We start from the raw sequence: 21,506 nt of genomic DNA, 5'->3' as shown, positions 1-21,506 counted from the left end.
AACCATGAAATGCTCTAAAAAAGCCATCTCATAGACATTCCAGGAATTCCCCCTCCTGGAATCCAGCACCAACCTGATTTTCCCAATCTACCTGCATATTGAAGATTGTAATATTGCCCTTTTGGAACACATTTTCTATCTCCTATTGCAACTTGAGAACACAACCTTACTACAGTTTAGGGATCTGTATATAACTACCATCGGGGACTTTTTAACCTTACGGTTCCTTAGCTCTATTGACAATGATTCAAAGCCTTACAACTCTATGTCAACATTTTCTAATGATTTGATTTCATTTTTTACCAGAGCAACACTGCACCCTCTGCCTTCCTGCCTGTCCTTTCTAAACAATGTGTATCCTTGGACATTAAGCTCCCAGCTATAATCTTCTTTCAGCCATGATTCAGTGATGCCTACAATAATGTACTTGCCGATCTGTAACTGTGCTGCAAATTCATCGCCCTTATTGCATATACTGGACCTCCAGACCATTCCCCGAACTAGCAAATCCCCTGTTACCACAGTATACCTCCTCTCCCCCTTTCCCTTGTGAGTCACAGATGCAGGCTCAGTGCCAGAGACATGACCTCCGCAACTTTCCTCTGTTAGGTTATCCCCCCCCCTGACAGTATCCAAAGTGATAAACCTGTTGTTGAGGGGGATGGCCACAGCGGTACTCTGCACTGGCTCCTTAACCCCTTTCCCCTTCCTGACTGCCACCCAGTCTCCCGTATCCTGCACTGTGGGTGTAACTACCTCTCTATGTAGAAACATAGAAAACCTACAGCACAATACAGGCCCCTTTGGCCCACAATGCTGTGTCGAACATGTACTTACTTTAGAAATTACCTTGGGTTACCCATAGTCCTCTATTTTTCTAAGCTCCATGTACCTATCCAGGAGTCTTTTAAAAGACCCTATCATATCCACCTCCACCACCGTTGCCAGCAGCCCATTCCACACACTCACCGCTCTCAGCATAAAAAACTTACCCCTGACAATTCCTCTGTACCTACACCCAAACACCTTAAACCTGTGTCCTCTCATGCTAGCCATTCCAGCCCTGGGAAAAAGCCTCTGACTATCCACACAATCAATGCCTCTCATCATCTTATACACCTCTATCAGGTCACCTCTCATCATCCGCCTCTGCAAGGAGAAAAGGCCGAGTTTACTCAACTTATTCTCATAAGACATGCTCCCCAATCCAGGCAACGTCCTTGTAAATCTCCTCTGCACTCTTTCTATGGTTTTCACATCCTTCCTGTAGTGAGGCAACCAGAACTGAGCACAGTACTCCAAGTGGGGTCTGACCTTGGTCTTATATAGCTACAACATTACCTCTTGGCTCCTAAACTCAGTCCCATGGTTGATGTCGGCCAATGCACTGTATGCCTTCTTCATCACTGAGTCAATTTTAAGCTGATTAGAGGGAAGTCTGGGGTGGGGTGGGGTGGGGAAATCAGAGGCAAGTGTTTCCACAGAGTGGTGGGGCTGTGGAATGTCCTGCCAGTGGAGATGATAGAAACAGATGCATTAGAGAAGCCCCAAATCCACATCCTCGGGATACCATGTCACTGTTTGGAGTGGCTGTGGCCCACTGGTCAGTCTCGCTCCAGGGAACTGCCTTCCTTCCGGGGCTGGGGAGGAAGTATGATTGCACTCCTGTTAGGCCCTGCCTACTTCCCTGGTCTAAGCACCTCTCTCTCTGTCTTCCACAGTGTCACCCCTTGGACGGCAATGTTTACTGTAGTTCCAACCATCTGCTTTGGATTCCAGGTAAGAGGGATGAGTGGGGGAGGCAGGGACAATTATAATATTCAAAGGACACCTGGACAGGTGCCTGGATGGGAAAAGTTGAGAGCAATATGGGTGGGTGGGACTAACTCAGGTAGACACCATGGCCGGCATGAATAAGTTGGGCCGAATGGCCTGTTTCTCTGCAGTATGTCTCCGAATCCACTCGTTTGTGCCTGTCATGTTCCGGGGTCTGCCAGAATCTCACCCTTCTCAACTGGATAAGCAGGCTCACCAAGTTTATCCGGTGTCCCATTACTGGTACCGATCTCCCTCCCAACCAGCGCTGCCACCATCTTGCCCCATGAAACCATCTGGTGACATCCCAGCAGTTCTGACGTTTAATGTCAGAGAAATGCTTTTTCTTCACGACCATCCATGAAAACAGAGGAGTGCCCCAAAGACTGAATGACAGTTAAATGGTAGAACCCCAAAGCCCCCCCCACTGCACGGAAGCAGCCGTAAAGCAACAATCCCCCTCCCCACCAGCAAAAAAAACCCACCATCGAGCACTCAAGCGTGCAGCAAAGCATCAGCAAAGACACAGACTTGCAGGACCCCAAAGACCACTCGTTCACCCGGTATTCGACATAGCACTGGCCCTCTCCCTCCCTACTAAGGGAGAAAGAGGTATTTCTGTTTCTCAGCGTGAGGGGAGACGTAACGAACAACTCTCGGATTTACGATGTTAGAAGTCCGCTGAATCGCTTTTTCCGAGCTCTGTGCCCAAAGGCCTCGGGTCTCTGGGCTGTAGGGCTGCTTTGATCTCCTGTCTCCCACGGCAGAGGCACCGACCTTCAGTCAGCCCGTCTCCAGAACCGCAAGATCCTGGAACTCCGAAGGTGAGCCCTCGGGTCTCTGGGCTGTAGGGCTGCTTTGATCTCCTGTCTCCCACGGCAGAGGCACCGACCTTCAGCCAGAACCGCAAGATCCCGGAACTCCGAATAATCTCCTAGGCTGCATATCGAATAACGGCCAGTCATGAAACCCCGAGAGTGGGTTTGGGTCACTGTTTATATACCCGTTTCCTGCTTTTTTTTAACTTACAGTCTCTGCACGTGCTGGGCTCTGATTTTCACTCACAGTCCTCATTGCACTTACTTTAGTTTGATTGTCTCTCTACACTTCAATAAGCCGATAGCCATGTCAAAATACCTCGTAACCACTGTTATGTATCTTCAGACCAGGAAACTAACTCAAAGGAAGACATGGGAGTCCAAGATGTTCGACACTTGTCTAAATTAAATTCCATTTTTCACTTCTCATCCCATTCACCCTGCTGATAAAAATCACACTGTACATGGGCACATAAATGGCCATTTTGACACATGCTCCCAATGGGCGTACAATTCAGATGCTAAGATCAACATTACCCAGGTTAGACAGCATGGGTTTGGGGAACCAGCCATTCACCCTCTGTGGACAGAGATCCTACACAGCATGCTACAGAAATGCAAGTTCCTTCTCAGATACCAAACTCGATCCCTCCCTTCCCTCAGCAGTCAGGCAAGTCTCATTACCTGGGGCAGAGGGAGGGGGAGTTTGGTGCAAGTTTCAAGGTACAGACTGTTGGAAGAATTTGTGTGTTACATCTGTGGCCTGAATCTGACTTTCTCATGTGAACTTCATTACGGCTGAGATCAGACCACACACTAGGAAAGCCTCTGACACAGAGCAGGTGGAGACATCGGTTCCTTTGGACCCGTGACCGTGTACAGGAGGGTGCATCTCGAGTCGGAGCTCCAAGCTACCCCACGAAAAATATCAACTAATCTCCAGCAACTTACGGCATTTCTGATGTATATCTGCATTTGGTTTCCACGACTTCATCCATAACCCATATATCGTTATAGTATTTGGATTTGTTTCACCTGTGCAGGGTTGCCCTAACTGCCTGATCTATCAGTAGTGTCTCCCTATCAGCCAGTTCTCCTCACATGCCTGCTGAGTGTCCCTGCTCCCTCTCTGAGGCAGCCCGTCAGTGTAGGAGAACCATTTTCTAGAGCCTTGTCCAGCATTCTCTCTGGATCTGCTCTAGTTCATGGTCACGTCCATCTGCTTTGCCACCAGTCAGCTCTCCTGCACTGCACTGCATACATTCCCAATCTCTGTCTCAGCTCCAACTAACCGTGCCTTGGAATCTAAACACTTCCCTGAACAAAGCAGTAACGTGATCTTTAACCTACCTCCACTATTGACCTATTTCCCATCATCCCTTCCCAGCTGTTTGACCTTCAGTAGAACATGAGAGCATCATACAGACACCTCAGCCCATGATGTTATGCTGGCCTTTTAACCTATTCTACGATCAATAAAACTCTTCCCTCTTCCATGGCCCTCCATTTTCCTATCATCAATGCCTATATAGGAGTTTTTTTTTAAGTCCCTAAAGCATTTGCCTTTACCCCTGCTAGAGTGTTCCTTGCACTCACCTTTCTCTGACTAAATAATTTACCTCCAACAACCCGATTATACGTTCTTCCAATCACTTGAAATTATACCATTTATAGTATTAGCGTTGTGAAAAAGGCTTTGGCTGTCCACTAGGTCTTTGCCTCATCATCTTGTATACCTCTATCAAGCCACCTCTTGTCCTCTGCTCTAGAGTGAAAAGCCCTTGCTGATTCAACCTTTCCTGATGTTGTGTCATCATGTCATCTATCATCAAGCAAGTAGCGAACTTTCCCAGCTTTCTTTTAACCCTTGAGGTTCCTCTATAACGATCTCTCTGTTTCTGTTTCAGTGCCATGAGGCCAGTGTGGCTGTCTACAGCAACATGCGGAACAAGTCGCTCTCACACTGGGTCCTCATCTCCATCCTTTCCATGCTCATTTGTCTTCTCATTTACTCCGTCACAGGTAAGGCTCCAGGGACCCACATCTTCTCACAACCTACAGGCTCCATTGTGCCCCTTCTTCTTTGATAGGTGGATGTGCCACACAGACTAACAGAAACTTGCCCGTGTCATCCACCATGGTCACAGAATTAAACTGCAGAGTCCACAACACTGCCCACTCACCTCCTGATTTCCCATGTTCAAGAGAATCAGATCCTGATTACAACAAAACTTCACCCATCTTGCTAGTTATTACAACAAATCTCCATTCATCTCACCAGTAATTACAACAAAACTCCATTCACCCTGTTAGTTATCACAACAAAACTCCATTCATCCAGCTAGTTATTACAACAAAACTCCATTCATCCTGCTGGTTATCACAACAAAACTCCATTCATCCTGCTGGTTATTACAACAAAACTCCATTCATCCAGCTAGTTATTACAACAAAACTGCATTGATCCTGCTGGTTATCACAACAAAACTCCATTCATCCAGCTAGTTATTACAACAAAACTGCATTGATCCTGCTGGTTATCACAACAAAACTGCATTCATCCTGCTGGTTATCACAACAAAACTCCATTCATCCTGCTGGTTATCACAACAAAACTCCATTCATCCAGCTAGTTATTACAACAAAACTGCATTGATCCTGCTGGTTATCACAACAAAACTCCATTCATCCAGCTAGTTATTACAACAAAACTGCATTGATCCTGCTGGTTATCACAACAAAACTCCATTCATCCAGCTAGTTATTACAACAAAACTGCATTGATCCTGCTGGTTATCACAACAAAACTCCATTCATCCAGCTAGTTATTACAACAAAACTGCATTGATCCTGCTGGTTATCACAACAAAACTCCATTCATCCAGCTAGTTATTACATCAAAACTCCATTCATCCTGCTGGTTATCACAACAAAACTCCATTCATCCTGCTGGTTATCACAACAAAACTCCATTCATCCAGCTAGTTATCACAACAAAACTGCATTCATCCTGCTGGTTATCACAACAAAACTCCATTCATCCTGCTGGTTAGTACAACAAAACTCCATTCATCCTGCTGGTTAGTACAACAAAACTCCATTCATCCAGCTAGTTATTACAACAAAACTGCATTCATCCTGCTGGTTAGTACAACAAAACTGCATTCATCCTGCTGGTTATTACAACAAAACTGCATTCATCCAGCTAGTTATCACAACAAAACTGCATTCATCCAGCTAGTTATTACAATAAAAACTCCATTTTCTATTTTTATTTCATTCTGTGATATTCAGTGTGGAACAGGCCTTTAGAGCCATGCTCTCCAGTGATCTCCCGATTTAATCCTCGTCCAATTACAGGACAACTTACGATGACCAATTAACCTACCAATTGCAGATCTTTGGACTGTGAGTGGTAACCAGAGCGACCCGGAGGACGCCTGCACTGTCAAGGAGAGAACGTACAATCTCTTTACATGCAGTGACGGGATTTGAACCAGGGTTGTCTGTACTGTAAAGTGTTATGCCAACCACTACAGGACCGTGCTATCTCCTCAGGGAGTGGTCCCATCAGTCCATTAACCCCTCCTCACTTTCCTGTTGTCCTGCCACATATTCCTGGGATTAACATGTCTGATGATCTGCCCTGCGTCGTTGCACGTAGATCCAGTCACGAAGAAGGCACGTCAGCTCTTTACTGGTTAAGGGGTTGCCCTTACACTGAGCACACTTACAAAATTTTATAGCTGCACTGTTGAAAGTATTCTGACTCCTTGCACCTAATGGGTGCTTCTTGGGGGGGTTTAAACTAAATTTGCAGGGGGCGGGGATCCAGAATGTGAGAGAGGATAGCGAGAGGAAGAATAAAGGACAGGTGGGGACTGCACGGTTCCGGAATATTAAGTGTGTAGTAGAGGAAGGTGGGGAGGAACAAGTGATAAGGAGGACTCATGTACAGAGGGATGGTCTGACGGAACATGGAGTTAAATGTGTTGAAAGAATAAGTAAATGTAGGAAGGACAACAAAATTCTAGGGGCGTATAGCCCAATGAGAGTTCGGGGAGCTGGGTTAAGCACAATAGGCAGCGATTCAAACAGAGAGAGGAGAAATGGGCTAAAAATTCTATATCTGTATGCACGAAGTGTCAGAAATAAGGCGGATGAGCTTGAAGCCCAGGTGCGAATGGGTAACTATGATGTTGTTGGGATAACGGAGACATGGCTGCAGGGAGATCAGACCTGGGAAATGAATGTACAAGGGTATACGTGCTATTGTAGGGACAGAAATGTGGGCAGAGGGGGTGGGGTGGCCCTGTTGGTGAGGAATGAGATTCAGTCCTTTGCAAGGGGGGACATAGGGTCAGGAGAAGTAGAGTCTGTGTGGATAGAACTGAGGAACAGTAAGGGCAAAAGGACCCAAATGGGTGTTGTCTACAGGCCACCAAACAGTAGCATGGATATTGGGTGCAAGTTGAATAGGGAGTTAACATTGGCATGTGGCAAAGGTAATGTTGCAGTAGTTATGGGGGATTTCAACATGCAGGTGAACTGGGAGAATCAGGTTGGTGCTGGACCACAGGATGGGGAGTTTGTAGAGTGCCTACGGGATGCATTCTTGGAACAACTTGTACGAGAGCCGACCAGGGACAAGACTATTCTGGATTTAGTGTTATGTAATGAACAGGATTTGATAAGCGATCTCGCAGTAAAGGAGCCATTAGGAGGTAGTGATCACAATATGATAAGCTTTTATCTGCAATTTGAGAAGGATAAGGGCAGCTCGGAGGTGTCAGTGTTGCAGATGAACGGGGAAACTATGGAGCCATGAGGGAGGAGCTGGCCAAAGTTGACTGGACGGATAGCCTAGCAGAAAAGACAGTGGAACAGCAATGGCAGGTATTCTTGGGAATAATGCACAAGGTGCAAAATCAGTTCCAAGGGTAAATCATGCTTGACTAATCTGTTGGAGTTTTTCGAGGATGTAACCAGGAAGTTAGACGGGGGAGATCCAATGGATGTAGTGTACCTCGATTTTCAGAAGGCAAATCTGAAAAGTCCCACATAGGAGATTGGTGGGTAAAATCAAAGCTCAGGGCATCGGGGGGAAGACATTGACATGGATAGAAAACTGGTTGGCAGATAGAAAGCAAAGGGTAGCGGTGAATGGGTGTTTCTCGGAATGGCAGGTGGTGACTAGTGGGGTGCCACAGGGCTCGGTATTGGGACCACAGCTGTTTACCATTTACATTAACGATTTGGATGAAGGCATAGAAAATAACATCAGCAAATTTGCTGATGATACTAAGTTGGGTAGCAGTGTGACATGTGATGAGGATGTTAGGAGAATTCAGGGTGACTTGGATAGGCTAGGTGAGTGGGCAGATACTTGGCAGATGGCGTTTAATGTGAATAAGTGTGAGGTTATCCACTTTGGGAGTAAGAACAGGAAGGCAGATTATTATCTGAACGGTATAGAGTTGGGTAAGGGAGCAATACAAAGAGATCTCGGAGTCCTTGTTCATCAGTCACTGAAGGTGAATGAGCAAGTGCAGCAGGCAGTGAAGAAGGCTAATGGAATGTTGGCCTTTATTACAAAGGGAATTGAGTACAAGAGCAAGGACATCCTCTTGCATTTGTACAGAGCCCTGGTGAGACCACACCTGGAGTATTGTGTACAGTTTTGGTCTCCAGGGTTAAGGAAGGACATCCTGGCTGTAGAGGAAGTGCAGCGTAGATTCACGAGGTTAATTCCTGGGATGCCTGGACTGTCTTACGCAGAGAGGTTAGAGAGACTGGGCTTGTACACGCTGGAATTAAGGAGATTGAGAGGGGATCTGATTGAAACATATAAGATTATTAAGGGATTGGACAAGATAGAGGCAGGAAATATGTTCCAGATGCTGGGAGAGTCCAGTACCAGAGGGCATGGTTTGAGAATAAGGGGTAAGTCATTTAGGACAGAGTTAAGGAAAAACTTCTTCTCCCAGAGAGTTGTGGGGGTCTGGAATGCACTGCCTCAGAAGGTAGTGGAGGCCAATTCTCTGGATGCTTTCAAGAAGGAGCTAGATAGGTATCTTATGGATAGGGGAATCAAGGGATATGGGGACAAGGCAGGAACTGGGTATTGATAGGAATTGATCAGCCATGATCTCAAAATGGCGGTGCAGGCTCGAAGGGCCGAATGGTCTACTTCTGCACCTATTGTCTATTGTCTAACTGGCATGGCAATTAAAATATGAGAAAGTGTCGAGAGTAGTGGAATTTGCCCAAAACATCACCGACACGTCCTCCTCAGCATTGCTACTATCTACAAGGCACCGTCTCAAAGAGGCAGCATCCATCATCAGAGATCCCCACGATCTGCTCCATGCCATCTCCTCACAGCTACCATTGGGTAGGAGATACAGAATCCTAAAGTTTCAAACCATTAGGCCTCTTCAGCCATTCACTTCTTGTACCAGCCTGCACAAACCAAAATATTACCCACTGTACCAACACTGCGGTCAGGTGAACTTTTACAGTACAATAGACTTCGACTTCTGGTCACAGGGAGAACATGCAAAGCCCACGAAGGCAGCACCTGACATTAAGGTTGTACCCAGGCCTCTGGTGTGATGAGACAGTGGCCCTACCCATTGCAACAGTGAGCTGCTGTTATGAGAGTCGACATCTCCACAACCTTGTAATGGTCGTGGTCTGTTTCAGGGATGTATGGATACTGGACGTTTGGTACAGACGTGGCAGCAGATATCTTGATGTCGTACCCAGATGATGATGTTCTTGTTATCGTCGGGAGGATGCTCTTTGGAGTCTCTATTATCACCATCTACCCTATAGTACTGCACTTGGGGAGGTAGGTGAAGTTGCTCTAAACTCTTATCATTCATGCGTCTGATGGAGGGTTTCAGCAGGGGCACTGATCACAATGCAAGAGTGAGCAGTGACAACCTTCTGGCTATACCCTCGCCAGAACTGCACCCCCCCCCCCCATTACAATAGATTATGAAGGGAACTGAAGCTGCGCAAGGTGAGGTTTGATGGGCAGCCGTCAGCACCCACCCCCATCTCCTTCTGATTATAGAGCGAGCACAATGCTTGCACGTGATACTCAAAGTGAGACAGGGTAGCATTGTTATGATTTGAGGGTTTGGTGTTATGTCGTAGGTGAGAGTAAAGCCAGCTGGGGTATTTCCACTAGCCAAGATTTTCTGACTGGGTTTGTTACCAAAAGAGTTGCTCTTCTGGGAATGAGCAAAACTTAAAGTTGTATAAATCGCTGGTCGGGCTGCACTGTGTCCTGCTCCCACTATCCATACACACTCCTGCCGAGCTCCTGGAGCTGGTGGCTGTGGAGGCAAGACTGACTTGTTTGCCACCTTCTTTCACCCAGGTCTGTGGTTCAGGAGCTGTGTGTGACATTCTGGAGCAGCCCTGCAGGGCTGACAACTTGCAGAAGGAGACAGAGGGTACTGCTGACCAGCGGCTGGGTCCTGTTGAGCTTGGGGGCCTCCCTCTTTGTCCCAGACATCTCCAAGATCATCAGCCTCATCGGGGGAGTCAGTGCCTTCTTCATCTTCCTCTTCCCAGGTAGGACAGTCACACAGCTCGATCCAGAAGGGCAAGGATGGCAACCTCACATTACCCCCACCCTGAGTTTCCTTAATCCACCCCAGTGGAATATTCTCTCTCAGCAACAACCCCCTCCACCCGCTTCTCCACACCTTCCAACCATCACCTTATGCTGAACATAGGAAATAGGAGCAGGAGAGGGCCTCTGTCCTACCAGCCTTTTCACCATTACATTTAATTCTTCTGTAAATTAAAAACCTAATGAACTATCCCTTAAATATATTTCATGAGGTAGTCTGCACTGCTTCTCCGGGTAAACAAATCTACCGATTCCCTGCTCTCTGGGGAAAGCAGTTTCTCCTCATTTCCAAATGAAATCTATTTCCCTGAATCAGGAGACACGTGATAGTGCAATTCTTACATACCTCTGTATCTGCTGTTCATCTCTCAGGGCCCTTCTCTCCAAGTTCTGTGCTGGGCTGGGTCGGGGTGAACAGATTGCAGATTTTAGATTAGATTAATTTGTCACATGTACGTCCAAACAGTCTGTTTTCCATCAATGACCAACACAGTCTGAGGAAGTGCCCAGGCAGCCTGCAAATGTTGCCAGGCTTCTGGTGCCAACGTAACATGCTCACCCCTGCTACCGACAAAGCATATGACTCCGGAATGGGGGAGGAAACTGGGACACATGGAGGAAAACCATGTGCTCACAGGGAGAATGTACAAACTCCTCGGAGACAGTGTAGGGAATCACTGCAAAGCGTTACAATAACTCTTATGATACTGTGCCCCCCAATAGTTATATTACTGTGACACCCCTCAGACCATTATGTTACCATGACCACTCCAGACCATAATGTTACTGTGAACCCCCCCCCCAAACCGTTGCATTACAGTGAACTCCAACACTGTTATGTTACCATAATCCCACCAAACTATCGTTACTGTAACCCACCCAACATTATATTACCATGACACCCCCAAACTGTTATTATACTGTGACCCCCAAATCTGTTGTTACTGTGAACCCTAAACTGTTATTATACCATGACCACCAAAACCATTGTTACTGTGACACCCCCGAGACTGTGAGCCCCCAAACCATTCTGCTGTCATGATCACCCCAGACCATTCTGTTATTGCAACCCCCCCAAACCATTATGTCATTGTGACATCCACAAAAACATTGTTACTGTGACCCCCCAAACCGTTATGTTACTGTGACCCCCCAAACCGTTATGTTACTGTGACCCCCGATCCGTTATGTAACTGTGACCCCTAAACTGTAATGTAACCGTGACCCCTAAACTGTAATGTAACCGTGACCCCTAAACTGTAATGTTACTGTGACCCCTCAAACTGTTATTTCTGTGACCCCCAAACTGTAATGTTACTGTGACCTCCCAAACCGTTATGTTATTGTGACATCCACAAAAACATTGTTACTGTGACCCCCCAAACCGTTATGTTACTGTGACCCCCGATCCGTTATGTAACTGTGACCCCTAAACTGTAATGTAACCGTGACCCCTAAACTGTAATGTAACCGTGACCCCTAAACTGTAATGTTACTGTGACCCCTCAAACTGTTATTTCTGTGACCCCCAAAACTGTAATGTTACTGTGACCTCCCAAACCGTTATGTTATTGTGACATCCACAAAAACATTATGTTACTGTGACCCCTCAAACCGTTATGTTACTGTGACCCCCAAACTGTAATGTTACTGTGACCCCCCAAACCGTTATGTTACTGTGACCCCCAAACTGTAATGTTACTGTGACCTCCCAAACCATTACATCATCATGACCCCCAAAACTCTTGTTACTGTGACCCCTTCCAGACTGTTATGTTACCTTGGCCCTCCAAAGTGCTGTTACCATGACCCCCCCCAAACTGTTGCGTTGCTGTGACACCCCCAGATGTTATGTTACCATGACCCTTCCCGTTCCGTTATGTCATTGTGACCCCCCCCCCACACCGTTATGGTACCACGATCCCACAAACCATTACGTTACTGTCATCTCCAAAACCGTAATGTTACTGTGACCCCCCCAACCGTAAAGTTACTGTCACTCCCTAAATTGCTGTCACCATCTATCCCCAAACCATTGTGTTGCCATGAACCCCAGACAGTTTTGTCTACCTCCTAACCCTTACACTATCTTGCAGCAGACAAAGGAGGAGATTCAACAATGTCTTCATCTTCGTCCCCTTCCTTTCTTCCTCCTCCTCTTTCCCCCTTCTCCACTCCCTTTCCTCCACATCAAACATCTTCACCCTCCCCTTTATCTCCCTCCTCTACCACACTTCTTGCTCCTCCCTCTCCTCCTCTTTCACCCTTCCACTGTTCCTTCCTTCCACCTCCCTTGCCCCAATTCCTTCTCCCTCCTCTTCTTCCTCCTTCAACTCGTCTTCTCACTATTCTTCTTTGTCTCTCCCACACTCCTTCCTCATTGTTCACTCCTCCCTTCCCTCTTAGGAGCACTGCCACACCTCCCCGCTACGTCCTGATCCGTCGGCAGTGCTGCCTTTGGGCCCCTCCGGGACAGGCCCTCGGCTGTGTCAGTGAAGCCACTGCTGACGTGTCTTCTTCCCACAGGCCTGTGTCTGCTCAGTGTGGTACAGGGGGAAGGTGTCGCTCGCACAGCAAGGTAAGAGGGAACACGGCTGTTTCTCATTGGTGACAGGGTCAGCTGCAGTGCAGATGTGTACCTGGACACTGGTGGGGTTAGCAGCTAACGCCCCGCGATGCAGAAACCCACATTCAGCCTCAGCACAAGCCTGTTACTTGGGACAGGTGTAGACCATCACTCTGCAAATGTCGGATTAGGCTGCATTTGGAGAACCGTGTGCAGTTCTAGTTACTGCAGTGCGGGCTTCAGAGACGACACAGAAGCGATGTAGCAGAATGCTGCCTGGTTCGGAGAGTGGGAGCTACAAGGAGAGGCTGCACAAGCCTGGATTGTTTTCCCTGGAGTACCGGGGGTCGAGGAATGATCTGATAGGGGTTTATAAAATAAAGGGACGCATTGATAAACTTTCTTTCCCAGGATAGAAATGTCAAATACAAGAGGCCATAGCTTTAAAGTGAAAGGGAAGAGTTTAAAAGAGATGAGTGGGGTAAGGTTTTGACTCGGACAGCAGTGGATGCAATTTGACCAGGACTCTCCCCCCAGCCTCTCCTTGCCCCAGGGCCAGTGGGGATGTCCAACCTTGCCAGAGAGGAAATAGCGGCACTCCCCTTGGGAGATCACCACATGGTAGGATCATTCCCACGGCTGTGTCAATGGTGATCCTATGCAGAAATGCTCCCAGGACTTGGGGGTCCGCGGTTTAGGGAGAGGCTTGTCATTACTGCTTTATTCATTGGAATCTGGGAGACTGAGGGATGAACTGATAGCAGTGTGTAAAGTTACTGAGGGCTAGAGACAAAGTTAATGCAGTCGTTTTCCCAGGGAAAGTGAATCAAAATCTGAAGAGTATATTTGAAAGGGAAGCCTCTTCACGCAGAGGGTGGAGGGTATGTGGAACCAGTGTCCATATGAAGTGCCTGAGGGAGGTACAATAATGACATTTATACAGGTACGTACACAGAAGTGGTTTTACATGGGCTAAATGCAGGCAAATGGGACTAGCTTTCTGGCATCTTCTTCCTTCCTTTCCAGTCGTGAAGAAGGGTCTTGACCCATGACATCATTTCTGTAGATGCTGCCTGACCTGCTGAGTTCCTGCAGCAGTTTGTATGTGTTGCTCTGGATTTCTTGTGTTTGTGATTAGCTACTGTGCATGATTGGGCCAAGGAGGCTGTTCACCTGCTATGACTCTCCCCACACACAGGAGAAGACCATTCAAGACCAATTCTGTGCTATCTTGTGCCTTCAGCTTTGCCTCAGTCTACCTTTCTCTGTGACAGGCACCCTACCACATCACAGTAATAAACCTGCCCTAATGCTTCTGGCCTGGGCTCATCATCCAACTTCACTGCTGTTCTTGTGTCTGTAACCATCATCATGGTGAGGGGAACGAGCCCACCCCCCAGCGTTCAGCGGCTCCGAATCCACACACCATCCCAGCATGCTTCCCAAAATGTTGAGGTTCCTGAGTCGCAGACCCCTCTCTCACACAGTAGAAAACTAAACTAGCAGACAGAGTCACTTTATTTGTAAGGCAGCATTTCCCATCGGGATTTCTCCACAGAGGCAGGGGTCTCTGTGAAACCCACGGTGAAAGAACCGTGACAATAAGGTACAGTCTGTAAAGCCTGACAGCTACCTAAACCACAAACATGACATCTAAGATTCATACAGGGACTACTTTAGTGCAACTGCCTAGCAGTTAAACTTCCTCCTTCTTGTGTCTGCTACGCCAACTTGGCATTGTAGTTATTCAGAGCACTCGCCAAAGAAAGTCCTGAAACTGGCCAAAGAGAGATTTGAAATCTTGGTCGTAGAACCCATTTACTTATATCCCTCTAAACCTTTCCTACACATGTACCCATCCTATTGGTTACTTCCTGTCTGTCGTCTCGTTCCATACACCCACTAGTCTGTGTGTGAAAACACGCGCCCAGAACCGTGCTCAGTCAACGTTCAGGATGCACTGTCAGTAATCTGTGGCTCAGCTCTTGAAGGCACAAATCCCAGGGAAATGTGACACAAGAAAGCAGACACTCTGGCTGCAGGGGAGGGGCAGATACAGTGCATGGAAACCCTGGTTACTGGGAGACTGGCAGGAGGGAGGCCCTGTGTGCTGATGCCACCCATGAGAAGACCCTAGAGGGACTGTCAAACGGGACCCAAGGCCCTGTAAAGCCTAATCCTATTTGCCTGTGTTTGGACTGTATCTGTCCATTCTTTTCATATCCACATGCACATCCCAATGTTTGCTAAACATTGTATTGGTACCCACCTCCGCCATCGCTCTGTGAAATTCACACCATTTCCCGACCATCCTCTATGTGGAAAACATACCCTTTAGATCTCTTACCTGCACATCTGTGGCCTTCTCAACTTTTCTGATTGACTAATTTTTACAAGTTGTGACAGTTCTTCCATCCACCACCTTCTCCAGAAGAAGATTCCCGCTCATTCCTCCTTTTAACCCTTGTTACTGTAAACTTGGGCCTTCTAGTTTTAGACACCTCTGCATTTCTTACTCTTATTCCAGCTTTTCATAACCTTTTTCTCTGCATAAAAAATATTATATCTACATTAGCATGATCAGTAAATTGTTTCCTTTTAAATCCAGGAATCTTGGCACTTGAAATCAGATCTTTTTCTCCTTGCAGAGACTTGTTCAACTGGCTCATGTGATGAAATATGTCTGCTAAGTAGGTTAGTTTCGGCAGCCATTCTTCATCTTCAAAGTACTTATCAAAATCTGGCCTACCATTTTCTCCTGCAATTCTGCAATTACTCCTGCAATTCACCGTTCAGCACAAACACCCTGTTGAGAACTCTGTCAGGAATGGGGCCGGATGGACCCAAACGCAGGACGCAGACACTGTAATTACTCCTGCAATTCACCGTTCAGCACAAACACCCTGTTGAGAACTCTTCCTCTAAGCCACTGGATTTCTGTTTGTAGCACGAGATAGGTGTGCTATTTGTCCAGGTTTTCACACTGTTTTTTCAACATTCTTGAGTGAACAGGTCTTTGTTTAAAAAGTTACCGTTTTGTGGCATCATTCAGAACTCTTTTCCATTTCACCTCTAATAGTTTTTGACATCAGCACCTCCCTGTGAGGAAATCTGTGTGTTGTGAGTAACGTCGGGTTTTTTACAAGAGAAGTGAAACCTCTCACGGAGCCGACCATTGAATTTCACCAACATTTACAAATCTTACAAATGCTACAACATGACATTTATTATCAAAAATCTGTTGACGCATCAACCTGGACAAGGCCATAAGGCCGTAAGCCATAGGAACAGAATTAGACCATTTGGCCCATCAAGTCTGCTCCGCCATTCAATCATGGCTGATCCTTTCTTTTTCTCCTCCTCAACCACATTTCATGGCTTTCAGCCTGTAATCTTTGATGCCATGTCCAATCAAGAACCTATCAATCTCTGCCTTTAATACACCCAATGACCTGGCTTCCACATTGCACATAGCAACAAATTCCAAAAAATCACCACCGTCTGGCTAAAGAAATTCCTCAGCATCTCTGTTTTGAGAGGGCACCCCTCTATCCTGAGGCTGTGCCCTCTTGTCCCAGACTCCGTTCAATGCTCAGAAAACGCATTACATGCTCCTCATCAGCCTCCCGTCCTCCTCTCAGTGTAATACAATGCGCACCATCTGCCTATCGTCCTCCCTCAGTGCATTACAGTTATCACCACCAGCCTACTGTCCCTTCTCAGTGCAATGCATCACTCACCGATTATCAGCCTACCGTCCTCCCCTCCATGTAATACAACACTCACTATCAGACTACCGTCCTCCCCTCCGTGTAATACAGCGCTCACTATCAGCCTACCATCCTCCCCGCCGTGTAATACAACACTCACTATCAGCCTACCGTCCTCCCCTCCGTGTAATACAATGCTCACTATCAGCCTACCGTCCTCCCCTCCGTGTAATACAGCACTCACTATCAGCCTACCGTCCTCCCCTCCGTGTAATACAGCGCTCTCTATCAGCCTACCGTCCTCCCCTCCGTGTAATACAGCGCTCACTATCAGACTACCGTCCTCCCCTCCGTGTAATACAGCACTCACTATCAGCCTACCGTCCTCCCCTCCGTCTAATACAATGCTCACTATCAGCCTACCGTCCTCCCCTCCGTGTAATACAATGCTCACTATCAGCCTACCGTCCTCCCCTCCGTGTAATATAATGCTCACTATCAGCCTACCGTCCTCCCCTCCATGTAATACAACACTCACTATCAGCCTACCGTCCTCCCCTCCGTGTAAAACAATGCTCACTATCAGCCTACCGTCCTCCCCTCCGTGTAATACAACATTCACTATCAGCCTACCGTCCTCCCCTCCGTGTAATACAGCACTCACTATCAGCCTACCATCCTCCCCTCCGTGTAATACAGCACTCACTATCAGCCTACCGTCCTCCCCTCCGTCTAATACAGCACTCACTATCAGCCTACCGTCCTCCCCTCCGTGTAATACAACACTCACTATCTGCCAAACTGGTCTGAGAGAGCTCTAACGAGATCGTACAGAGGAGATATCAGGGGTAAGCTCTTTACACAGAGAGTGGTGGGTGCGTGGAATGGGCTGCCGGCGACGGTGGTGGAGGCAGATACTAGGAGTCAGAGACTCCTAGATAGGTACACGGAGCTTAGAAAGCTGGAGGGCAATGGGGAACCCTAGTTAATTTCTAAGGTAGGGATGTGTCCGGCACAGCTTTGTGGGCCGAAGGGCCTGTATTGTGCTGTAGGCTTTCTGTTTCTATTGCTAATGGGTCTGCTCAGTCACTGCCCACCCTTGCTAGTGCTAGCACTGTGTGTCACTCGTAGTTCAAAAACTATGCTTATATTTTAAATGGTGGAACCCCAGTTGAGAAACCCCGCCCTAACTTTTCAACACGCAACTCCATGTACTGTAGTTCTATCAGGCCCCTCCTCAAACCTCCCCACTCCCAGGAAGTACACCTCACTTCTTCTCCGTAGGCTGCCTCATTATTATTTGAGATTAAGCTAGTATTCCCCGGTGTTGGGGAATTAGTCCTGAGTCCTTTACCGTGCATCATGTCCTTCCTGTAGTGTGGAACTGAGGTAATATCCCAGCCGAGGCAGAACCAATGCTTTTGATCAGGATCTTTCTGCACAAAGCGTTGGCCGTCCATTTCCTTCTCTAGATGCTGCCTGATCCACTCAGTTCTTCTCGTTCCTGTGTGTTACTTGGCCCTGCCTTCATTAATTTCCTGTTGAAACAGAGTTTGCTGCAAATTATTACAGATTTTGCTGAGATCATTGTGTGCAGATTTAGTCTCTATATTGACTTACTTTTCCCAGAGCGCTGTAGTGTAGGTACACTCTGGGGCCGCTTTATCAGGTACAGTAGTGGAATCTGCAATGGTCTTCTGTTGCTGTAGCCCATACACTTCAAAGTTTGAGGTGTCATGTGTTCAAAGATGTTCGTCTGCACAGCACTGTTGTAACGCATGGTTATTTGAGTGTAACACTTACCCAACAGGCTGGTATATGTCTAGGGGAAAAAGAGATCCAGCCACACACCAACCCCGCCTCCTGTTCACGCAGGTGCTGTGAGAATCGAGTTTATGCCTCACGCCCCCGCCGGCAGTATCAAACTCACAACAAATACCGTTATGAAATACACTTTAAAGAGTTTACTAAAATTAAAAGAGTATTAGGCAGTACAATATATATATATATATATATACAAGAAAAAAAAACAAAAGGCGCCAACTTATCAAAGTTCAGTCAGTTTAGTGCACTCGGTGGAGCTCATCCAGCGAACCATTCGACTCCTCGGTGGTCGTCCGAGCGCACGTCCTCCTTCCTCGGCGTCTCCCTCCGGACTCCCCTCACACCCCAAGCCCGCGCAATCCCTCCCCGAAGTTCCCAGCCTCACAAAACACAATAACATTCCCCATTGATTAACAAATGAATACAATTACCATATCAGCCATTCTAAAGTGAAACAACAGCGAGAGAAACTTTTAACAGACAAAGAAGCATTCCTACTCGTAACAAACCAAAGAAGCCCTTTTTAGTAACATACACAGGACATTGTACATGAGTTACCTGTCAGCTTGAACCTGTCTGGCCATTCTCTTTGGACCTTTCTCACTAACTAGACATTTTTGCCCACAGAACTACCACTCATTGGATGTTTTCCTTTTGTTTTTCACGACGTTCTCTGTAAACATGAGGGACTGTTGTGCCGGGGAATTCCAGATCAACAGTCCCTGAGACGCTCAAACCACCCTGTCTGGCGCCAGCAAAGTCACTTAGATCATATTTCTTCCCCATTCTGATGTTTGGTTTGAACAACAACTGAACCTCTTGGCCACGTCTGCATAGTTTTATGCATTGAGCTGCTGACACATGATTGGCTGATGAAGTATTTGCATTAACAAGACAGCGTACACCACTGTCATATCAGTGACCGGGTGAACAGCCAGGACCAATAGAGGGTTAAACAATGCTTTTCAGGAAAGTAGACAAGGTAACGCGGAGTGTACAGGAACAGCGGGTTTGGACATATCTGAGATACTGTCATGTTCCAGGAAGGTGGATGAGGAGGTGACTGAACACCTGAAGCATAAAATGAAATGTGCATAAAATGCAGACCGGCCAAAACTGCAAGAAAAACAAGTCCAACCAGAACTATGTGTATGGAGGCTGTTGGTCCTGGTCCAGATTGATGGGACAAGGCAGAACAAAAGTTTGGCATGGACTCTCTGCTGTGATTCCATGACTTATATTTCATGCCCTGGCTCGTGCAGGGACGACTAACGTGTGTTGTATTTGTTGTCTTATTTATTTGTGGTGCTACCTTCAAGGATGCTTTTGCCTGTCCTGTACAGCAAGCTGCATCTGCTCCGCATAATTTCCCCAGGAAAAACTTTCCACCCCTCTCCTCTGTCTGTGACTCTCAACATTTTATAATGAGTGTCATAGAGCTCATGTGGTACAGAGAAGGCATTTCAGCCCATCGACTCTGTGCTTGCTGCAAAACACCTTCTCTCTGTCACCCTGTCTCCAAACGTATGTTCGTCACTGCTTAAAGTGGCCTCGCCCAACCAGACGGTGATAGAAGCAGTTAGTATGTTCTTCACACTGCATAGAGTCATTGGAAAGTACAGCACAGAGACAGGTTGTTTGGCCCATCTACTCCATGCCAATCCATTTAAACTGCCTATTCCCATTGACCTGCACGGGGACCGTGGCTCTCCTGCTTGCATTTACCTTATTTATACCCCTCATAACTTTGTATACCTCTATCAAATCTCCTCTCAACCTTCTACTTTCCAAGGAACAAAGTCCTAACCTATTCAATCTTCCCTTATATCTCAGGTCTTCCATACCCAGCAACATCCTCGTAAATTTTCTCTACATCCATGTGACCAAAGAACTGAACGTATGAAATTGGAGCGGAAATAGATGATTCTGCCCTGCTGGTCAATGAGACCATGGCTGTCTGGCATAGCTTTGCATCTGCTACTGGTGACCTTTTCACCCCACCCAATTTATTCCCTCTGCTTTAAAAGTATTCAAAGACTTTTGTTTCAGTATGCTTTGAGGAATAGACACCCGCAAGGGTGAATGTTACCAGGGAAGGGATGCATTCTCAAATATCCATCCGTACCATGATTTTTCACACTGCAAAGCCACATTGTCCATGCATATGACTAGACAATGTGAGTTCAAAAAACAATGGACACTTAAGTTGCGAGAGTGATTTTGATTCTGTATCTCAGGTTTTTTTGGTAGTGATTTGTGAATTTCTTCACAAATAATTTCCATTACCCAAACTGTTCTAACGCAGGGGGTTTCCTGTACATCCACGACTCATCGTTAGCCACAGGACAGACTGCTTCTTCATAGAATATTGTCTGCACTCAGCCCCTCAAAAACGCCATCCCAACTTATCCAATCTTACCCACAGCAATAAGTTTCCATTCCTGGCAGCACCCCCGTTTTACCTTCACTGCAAACTCTCCCATGCAGTCACACCTTCCTTGTAAGATGAACCCTTGCAAGGAGCCCGAACTACAGTCACTCTCTTTGTATTCTGTGGTTTGGCTAACGTGGACCATTTTAGTCACATCATTGACTTGATGAAAGATCCGTGGATCAGTCTATGATCACTCTGCCTTTCTTTACTTCACAATACACTATATTGTGTCATTTACCACAGATTACTTGCTACATTGCACTCCCCTTCACAGCATTAAAGTTGAGAGTTACATTAAAAAGGGGAGAGCAATGGTGTTACCTGATTATTGCATACTACATGATCTGATGTGGGATGGAGCTCCTGTGTGATCTGACTCACTTTTATAACATTGACAAGAATCCTTGGAAGGGTGCCATTGCACAGCAAGACAGCCTGGTGCTCGAGCCCCCCATAGGTGCCATATTCTTTCCGCTGAGATATAGTACAGAGCATCTCCTGCCCTCTCGTAAGGACTCTATGGCCCCATTGAGTGGTGAGTCGCCTACTGTTCACCACTCAGCCGCATCAGTGACCCGGCCTGCACTCCTCGCACACTGCCAGTTTGCGAGCGGGTGGCACAGTTTCCCCACCAGCTGATGGGCTGGCATAGTGCCGTGTCCTTGGCAGGTTCTGTTAACTTAGCTTCTGT

At 46.9% G+C, this 21,506-nt stretch overlaps 1 protein-coding gene across 1 annotated transcript in view; it reads left to right on the top strand.

Moving 5' to 3' along the window:
• slc38a8a (solute carrier family 38 member 8a) overlaps window positions 1-21,506 on the top strand; it is a 42,827-nt gene that overhangs the window by 21,007 nt on the left and 314 nt on the right. The window contains exons 6-10 of the mRNA XM_073070584.1: window positions 1,722-1,779; window positions 4,541-4,655; window positions 9,339-9,486; window positions 10,024-10,220; window positions 12,808-12,859. Of these exons, the coding sequence (XP_072926685.1) occupies window positions 1,722-1,779; window positions 4,541-4,655; window positions 9,339-9,486; window positions 10,024-10,220; window positions 12,808-12,859 (570 nt within the window). The remainder of the gene's footprint in view (window positions 1-1,721; window positions 1,780-4,540; window positions 4,656-9,338; window positions 9,487-10,023; window positions 10,221-12,807; window positions 12,860-21,506) is intronic.

Source organism: Hemitrygon akajei, chromosome 17 (genome assembly GCF_048418815.1).
Source record: "Hemitrygon akajei chromosome 17, sHemAka1.3, whole genome shotgun sequence".
Lineage (NCBI taxonomy): Eukaryota > Metazoa > Chordata > Chondrichthyes > Myliobatiformes > Dasyatidae > Hemitrygon > Hemitrygon akajei.
The sequence above is the reverse complement of the archived record's forward strand: the minus strand, read 5'-3'. Positions and strand labels throughout refer to the sequence as shown.